Source organism: Fukomys damarensis, unplaced genomic scaffold, assembly GCF_012274545.1.
Source record: "Fukomys damarensis isolate Sample0158 unplaced genomic scaffold, DMR_v1.0_HiC HiC_scaffold_19, whole genome shotgun sequence".
Classification (NCBI taxonomy): domain Eukaryota; kingdom Metazoa; phylum Chordata; class Mammalia; order Rodentia; family Bathyergidae; genus Fukomys; species Fukomys damarensis.
The window spans coordinates 64,463,143-64,471,113 of record NW_022900931.1 but is presented as its reverse complement, the minus strand read 5'-3'; the positions used below and the strand labels follow the sequence as shown (position 1 = coordinate 64,471,113).

The 7,971-nt window shown below is 59.5% G+C and overlaps 1 protein-coding gene across 1 annotated transcript in view; it reads left to right on the top strand.

Annotated features, from left to right (window-relative positions):
* Window positions 1–7,417: 7,417 nt before the first annotated feature.
* Ntn5 (netrin 5) overlaps window positions 7,418–7,971 on the top strand; it is a 6,551-nt gene continuing 5,997 nt past the window's right edge. Inside the window, exons 1-2 of the mRNA XM_033766014.1 lie at window positions 7,418–7,566; window positions 7,625–7,967. Coding sequence (XP_033621905.1) covers window positions 7,493–7,566; window positions 7,625–7,967 — 417 coding nt within the window. The 5' untranslated portion in view covers window positions 7,418–7,492. The remainder of the gene's footprint in view (window positions 7,567–7,624; window positions 7,968–7,971) is intronic.

Below are 7,971 nucleotides of genomic sequence, written 5' to 3'. Positions count from 1 at the left end.
GCGGCCCACGGCGTGGACGGTGAACATGCCCTCCCGCGGCATGTGTCCGGGGACCAGCAACACGCGGGCCGAGGAGGCCCAGGGCTGGGGCACCAGGCTCAGGCGCCGGTGGCAGTGGAAGATGGTGGACACCGCCAAAATGATGAAGAGGAAGTAGCAGGTGGGCAGGGCTGAGCAGCTGGCCCTGAGTTCCCTGGTGGCTGTGGGAGGGGAGGAGGACACGGGTCAGGAGGGAGGGCCGGCTGGGATTATCACTCGCTCTCACCCTCCATTCTTCCCTTTGTTCTGTCCATGGATGGATGTCCCGGAGGAGCCCCGCAGGGTCTCTTGAGTGTGCTGTGGGCCCCCTCAAGTTACTGCACCCCTCTGAACCTGCTTCCTCACCTGGTAAACAAGGATGATTACATTGCACTGTTTGAAAATGCCTATATTCTGCTGGGTGTGGTGCTGCACTCCTGTAATCCCAGTTTTGGAGAGGCTGAGGCAGGAAGATCACTGGGAGTTTGATGCCAGCTTGGGCTACATAGTGAGTTCCAGGCCAGCCCGAGATACACTGTGAGGCCCTGCCTCAAAAAATCAGAGCCAGGGATTTACCTCAGTGGTACCTCACCTGCCTCACAAGTACAAGGTTCTGAGTTCCAGCCCCCATACCAAGAAACAAACAAAACAAAAATCAAAACAAGCTGAGTGTGGTGGTGCACACCTATAATCCCAGGACTCGGGAGGCTGAGCAAAGAGGATCGCTGTGAGTTCAAGGCCAACCTGAACTAATAGCAAGACCCTGTCTCAAAAACAAAACAAAACAAAACAAAAAACAAAAGTGCCAGTGCCAGTGATTTAGCTCAGTGTTGCTGCTGCCTGCTTCGAAAGCACAAATTCCAGAGTTTGATCCCTGTTACAAAAAAAAAAAAAAAAAATTCAAAACAAAAGAAGGAAAATGCCACACAAAAGAAAGAGAGAAAAAAATACCTGTGTCTGACCATGTATGACCCACAACAGCAGCCATCTGCATGGTTCCTCCTGACAACACTACCTCACAGGGTGGCGGGAAAATCGACACACCGTTCCCCGCTTATCTGCGGTTTCACGCTTCAGTTTCCATCACCCAAGGTCAAGTGTGGCCTTAAGTCACTACAGGGAAAATCCCAGAATTAGATCACTGTGGTGCTTCATTCTGTGCCGCCCGGCAGCCTGATGAAGTCTTTCCGCCTGGTGACTCAGCCCTTGGACCCCTCGGTCTTCATCCCTGTCCCACCCACTCCACACGCCCTCTGGCCACCTAACTCTTCACTTACAGGATCCAACTGCAAGAAAAGGGAATCTAGCAATTTAGGAACACGGAGGAGAAGCCACAAAGGCTTCCCTTAGGAAGTGCAGTTAGAATCCCCTAAGGGGGACCGGGAATTTAACTCAGTGGTTCTGCCACCTGCCTGGCAAGTGCAAGGACCTGAGTTCGATCCCTGGACCAAAAAAAAAAAAAAAGAAAAGAATACACTGAGGGATGAGAGATCATGTTCACGTAGTTGTCATTAAAGACACTATACTGTTACAACTGTTCTTTTTATCATTAGTTACTGTTCATCTCTTACTGAGCCTAATTTAGACATTAAACTTCACTATAGGTTTCATGTCTTTGAAAGGAACGGTGTGTGTACAGCTTGGGACCAAGTGGTTCGGGACACCCTCGGGGACGGAGGCCACTATAACTTTGTAACTTGTTTTTGAGACAGGGTCTCACTGTGTAGCTCAGGCTGGCCTTGAACTCACTATGTAGCCCAGGCTGGCCTCGCAATCAGTGATCTTCCTGCCTCAGCCTCCCGAGTACTGGGATGACACCACCACACCTAGTTTGAACATTGTTGGACAGTACCCGGTACACAGGAAGTGCTCTAACAGTGCTGTAAGTTCTCCCAGTGTCAGGCGTGTGTCAGTGTGTACCAGGCAGGGAAGCACAGGGAGAGAGCAAAGGAGACTGGGGCCCTCCCTGGCTCTACTTAGCTGAGGGTGCAGGACTCCCGTTCCCGGCAGGCGCGGCCTCCCGCTGCTGGGCAATGTTGAGCACAATTAGGTTTTTACCCTTCCACGCCTCGATGTTCCCCTCTGTGAAATGGGGTCAGCCGCACAGCTGTGCATGCAATGGATCAGGCTACCCAGGTTTCTGTCCAACCCATGGATCCAAGGAGGCCAGGCCTGCCTCGGCTGTCTAATGTGGTTAGAGAGCCACTGTAGTCCTTTCTGGCCCAGGACTTAGGGACCAGCGGCTCCTACTGCTACCTCTGGAGAGTCCTCTCCATGACACCAGCTGCCCTGTGCCATGTTAGCTTTAACTCTATTTGTATGTTTGCCACGAGCACCCTCCCTGGCAGACTCTGTGATACGGTTCACATGCCACCCAATCCACCCATTTAAAATGCACGATTTCATGGCTTTTAGGACAGTCACACAGCTCTCCCAGCGTCTGAATCACTTCTGAAACATCTGCGTCATCCTGAAGGGAACACTGTGCCACTGTGCCTCTCCACACCCCCATCTCCCCATCCCTGCCTCACCCCCAGCCGAGCTCCGCTTTTTTCTCTGGGGATCTGTGACTCAGGCAGTGTCCAGCCTCTCTCTCACTGGGCACCGAGTGGCCAGGCCCAGCCTCGCCGTGGCTGCTATCCCTGCACGGACCCATTCACCAGCCCATCAGCCCTGCACCCCATTTCTGGCCAGGTGACGCTCTTGTCGCCAGGCAGTGGCAGCGTGGGGCCGTGGGCAGCTCTGTGTTCTACATTTTCAGGACCCACCAGGCTCTGTCCGCCACCCCGCCCCACCCTTCCATCCCCACCCTGGCTGCTGTGGCTCAAGGCGCCTGTGTTCTGCAGAACCTCGGGGATCCAGGTGTGTGGCCCCCGGGTCTAGCTCCGGGCTTCCTGGACTCGGTGGACTAAGCTCTCGTCCTCACCATGAGACAACAGACCCGGTCCTCGGACTGCTCCTTCTGTCCCCAGCCCCCCATCTTCCCCTCCCCCTTCTCTCTCCAGGCCTCACTGGGACACCCCGGGCCTCCTTCCCCGGAGACCCCACACCACTCGCAGCACTGAAGCAGACCACCGCCTGCTGCTGAAGTTTCCAAGGAGCAAATTGATGCGAAGCACTGTGCACCCCATTCATTCTCGCTAGCGTTGCTGGGAGAGGTCTTGTCCTTGTCAGTAAGAACCCAGGCCACTGTTGTGGGGTGTGACCAGAGCAGCCCCTGAATGGGCCAGCACTCCACTGTCGCTATCTTGAAATCTTTTCAAGGAATTTGCCACCATTCTGGGTGAAATTCTTGAGTGCTGAACACGGGACTGAATTTTGTTTTTGCACAGGGCCCTCGTTGTGCCTCTGCCTCCTCCTGGAGTCCCGGGGGCTCCCCTCGTGGCGTCAGCCTCAACACCCACAGCCGAGCCCGCTGAACCAGGGCGGCTGGGGCTGGGCACTGCAGGTGCTCACCCCGCCCCGCCTTTCCCCTAAATGGAGGGTGGGAAACAACCGGCCAGCGGACGTCAGGGGACAACACGAGCGGCTTCCTGTGGACTCACTTCTCTAAGTGTGAACCTCTGGCTTTGCTGCGGAAACAGTAACAAGTCTGATGGCCGAGGAGGCCCAGACCGTGCCCTGGGCCATGTGCCGTGGTCTCTGCCCCTGATGTGCTAGGACACGTGAGGCCCGGGGCAGATAAGAAGCCAGCACCCCCCTGAGGTGATATTTTAATCCCCTCTTAAGAAGCCGAGCAAACTAGGCCCAGAGGTTAAGCAATTTAGATCACACAGCTCCAGCCCAAGTCCCAGACCTGAGTGTGTCCAGGGAAGAGTGCTCCCCCCAGACTCGGCTCAGAGACACGCCCGCCCCGACTTCCAGGCCTCTGCTATGCATGGCGCGGCAGGGGGCCCCAGCAGGCCCTGCCACCTCCTCTGGAGAGGGTCCCAGTCGCTGAGAGCCCTCACGCCTCCCCCCAAGAAGTCTCCTGCAGCTGGGGTGCAGGTCCTGGGCTCCTCCCCATCCCCCCAGGGGTGCTAATTGCTGAGCTACTCAGGCAATCAAGAACAAAAGGACGGTGGTGCAAGCCTGTAATCCCAGCATTTGGGAGGCTGAGGCAGGAGGATTGCCACAAACTGCAGGGCGGCCTGGGCTACAAGGTGAGTGCAAGGCCAGCCTCAACTGCATAGCTAGCGAGACCCTGCCTCAAAAAAAATAAACAAACAAAACAACAAAAAACGGGGGAGGGGGACAAGAGGGGAAGAAAACCAACCTGGCTGGGGGGGGATGGGAGCTCGGGGACCTCTTGTCCTGCAGATGGATGGAGGAGGGGAGGAAATGCAGCGAGGCCCGACTTTCCCACATCCTCTGCACCAGCATCTCCTGGCTTCCTTCAGGTCTCACCCAGTGTCCCCTCCATGTCGCGCCACTGATCTATGTAGCACGCACAGCATGCTCCAAGACACCTGTCCCTCCTGACAGCCTCTGAACAGAATTTATCCCTTTTCAGGCCTCCCCTCTCTGGAAGGGCTTGGGGTCTTGTTCCCAGGGTCCCTGTGGCACAGGGGTCTGGCAGGCAGGAAGAGCTTGGTCAGCGCCTGCTGACTGCATTGGCACCGTGAGTCCTCAGTTAGCACCTCTGGCCCTGAGCTGGGCGCCCCCTCGGACATGGGGTCTCTTGTCCCCCAATCCTCTCCTCTCACAGCTTTCAGAATCAACCCCGGATGTCCCTGTCCTTGTTTCTGCCGGATCGCAGGGTCACCAGAGCCAGAATCACGGTTTGCTGCCCTACCCCAGGGCAGTGGTCCCTGGGTCTCTGTGGCGGCCAGGCCCATGCTGTGCTGTACAAACATTGTGGGCACTGAGGCCAAATGGCAGCAATGTGCCAGCTTCTAAGCACCCTTGGTCATCTCAAGGGGAAGAGAGAAAAACCTTGTTTCTAGTCAAAACCATTCGGCTAAGAAATACATCTGGATGAGAATTGTAGGAGGAAAGCACCCAGGCATCAGGAGCGGCCTCCAGGGTCCTCTCTCTCCCTGAGGCCTGAGGGGCTCTCACTCCCTCACTGCCCCTCCCACTGCTTCGTGCCAAGGCCTCTGGGTTTCCAGCGGCAGGTCTGATCCTTCCAAGAGCACAGAGTTTTAGGGCTTGAAAGCGAATGACCTTAACGCTCAGTTAACCCGCAGGTCCAGGCGTGCGAGGCGGGGCTGGCTGGAGGTCAGCCTGAGGCAGGGGCCAGTGGACCCCCACGGCGAGCTGCTCCACAGGTCAGGGCCAGATCGAGCCACCACATGGTAGGGCAGGCCGTGCCTGCGGGAGTCGGCGGGGCTGGGCCAAGTAAGGTGGAGCGGGGACCCCACACCCAGAACGCTGCTGGCTGTCCTGTACCTGTCTGTCCTACCTGCTCGGAGCCTCCTGGGCCGGCCTGCTGGGAGCTGCCTGGCTGTGGGCCCACCGGGGGCGACGGCACTCCCATCCCGGGAGCTGGCCGGGGTCCCTACGGAGAGAGGGTGGCTGTGGTTGGCGAGGGGACTGGGGCAGGGGGTGGTGGTGGTGTTGGATTCTGCGGGCTCTGCTGGAGCTCCCGCCCAGAACCCCCACAGCCCGGGCCTGAGAACAGCCACTCGGCCCTCCCTCCCTCCTCCGGGAGCCCACCGCAGCCAGCCCTGTGGGAGGAGCGCGTGGGGACGGACTGCGGACTCTGGGACAGGTTGGCGATGCCTGGGACCCTGGGCTGGGTGGGAGCGCATGTCAGGAGCCGGGAAGGGGTGGGGTGCCCGGGCCAGGGCCCGATAGTGGGTCTGCTGGCGCCAGGTGGCCCAGCTCTTGAAAGGTGGGTTGGAGGCCAGGGCCGACAGCTGGGCTCTGTGGTGGCCACGTGTCAGTTTCTCAGCACCCCAGGAATACTGGGGAACTTAGGGCCTGGGTCCTCAAGGTGCTAAGGGCATGAAAAGCAGGACCCCTGAACAACCCAGCAAGAGGCCTGCTCAGTGGGGGCCTGGCCCCAAATAAGGCTGCAGCTCAGGGCTGGTGAACACCAGTCAGAGCAAGCACAAAATGGCGCCAGACTCTTGCAGGGCGGGGTGTCACCCAGGGCGGGGGAGCCAGAGTCTGCACATGGCAGGGGTAGTGTGCACAGGGACTGTGTGACCCACCCAGGTGCCCAGGGTGCCAGCTTGGGTGTAGATCTGCAGCCAGGGATCCAGGGAGGGACCCAGAAAGGCCCTGAGATCCCCAGTCCTGAGTGGGCTCCTCGGGACACTATGGGGGGCAGTGGAGGTCACAGTCCTTGCAGTTGCCTGTGGTGGTCAGGACTGCCGAACCCCTTGGGCACCCCGGCATCTGGCGCCTGCCCTGTCCCACCCTCCTGCCTTCCTGCCTCTCTCCTCCCTCATTACCCACCACCTCCAATACCTGTTCAGCCCCTGAGGACGGGTGGAGAATCAGGGTGGGGATTCTGATCCCGGATCCCTGAGGCTGAGGGTGGCAGGAGGAGCTGAGATGCTCAGAAAGTCCTGGGAGTCTAACTTCGGTGTCCCCACACCCCAAACCCTAAAGGAAACCCAGGCAACGGCCTTCCCTGTCCTCAGCTCCCCGCTCTGACTTTCCTCTGGTTGGGAAAGAGTTAAGGATGGGCTGAGGGCTGGGCTGGGTGGCAGGGTGGCCTGGAGGCCAGGGCTGTTCGGAGATAATCCCCTCCGTGCCAGGGGTGTGGAGAACAAGGTTAGGGCCCCACGTGGGAAAGGCCCCCGCGCTAGTCCCCTTGGGCCAGGCCTTGGCCTCCTGCTTCTGAGTCCCTGCTGGGCTCACCAGCCTGGCCCTCCCTGCACCAGGGCCCAGGGGCTGTCCGCTGTCCTCTGTCCTCGAGGCTCTCCCAAGGGCCTCTGGGCACCTGCCTGCCCCTTCAGTCTCGATCTCCACAGTGCCTGTGTGCTCCAGGTGCTCAGCCCCTATCTGTCTCAGGCTCCTGAGCTGTCCTGTGTCACCCTGGTCCTCCTCTGTGCCAGGCCCTTCCTCTAGGCCTGTCACCTCCACTCCTCCTGTCTGCTGTCTCTGCCTCTGTCCCTTCCCTGCTCCATTTCTCTGTCACTGAGTCCTCCTCACCCACAGTCACCTTGCCCTGCATAGCTCTGCTCACTGTCTCCTGTCCCTCTCTAGGTTTCTGCATCTGGTGGCCTCTGCTGTCCCTCTCTTCTGCCCCCCTGGGGGGGGCCCTGTCCCCTCAACACTGACGGCTAACTCTGGGGTGTTAAGCTACGGATTAGTTCAGGCAAAATTCTCAATTTTGCTTGCGTTCCTTCCCTTTTGGGTTATGTAAACAGTAATTCTGCCCAGATGGAACTATTTTCCTCGCTTCTGAGCAGGTGGGGAGGGGCTCAGGCAGGGCTGGTGGAATGCTGGGTTCCGCAGGGGCCTCTGGTGCTGGGGTGGAGGCTGCCAACTGAGGTCCCACTGGCTACCTCTCCCCACAGGTGCTGGCTCCGCCGTGACCATGCCTGTGACCTTTGCCCTCTTGCTCCTCCTGGGCCAGGCCACCTCGGATCCATGCTACGATCCTGGGGGCCGCCCCCGCTTTTGCCTCCCGCCGGTGACCCGCTTAGACCCAGGCCCACCCGGGGGCCCCCCCCCGCTTTTGCCTCCCGCCGGTGACCCGCTTGGCTGGTGTCTCAGCAGCCTCCTGCCCTCAGACCTGTGGCCTCTCCCCAGGGATGGGCCCTGGCCCCGGGGCTACCTGCAATGGCAGCCTGACGGTGGACCTGGATGGCCCTTTCCTCCTCACGGCTGTCAGCCTGCGCTTCTGCACCCCAGGGCCCCCAGCCCTAGTTTTGTCTGCTGCCTGGGCCACTGGGGGTCCTTGGAGGCCTCTGTGGCGCAGAGCCGCCTGGCCCGGGGCCTTGGGGGGCCCTGAGAGGGTGACCTTCCGCTCCCCTCCGGGCCCTCAGGCCAGGGTGGTGGCGCGCCACCTCCGGG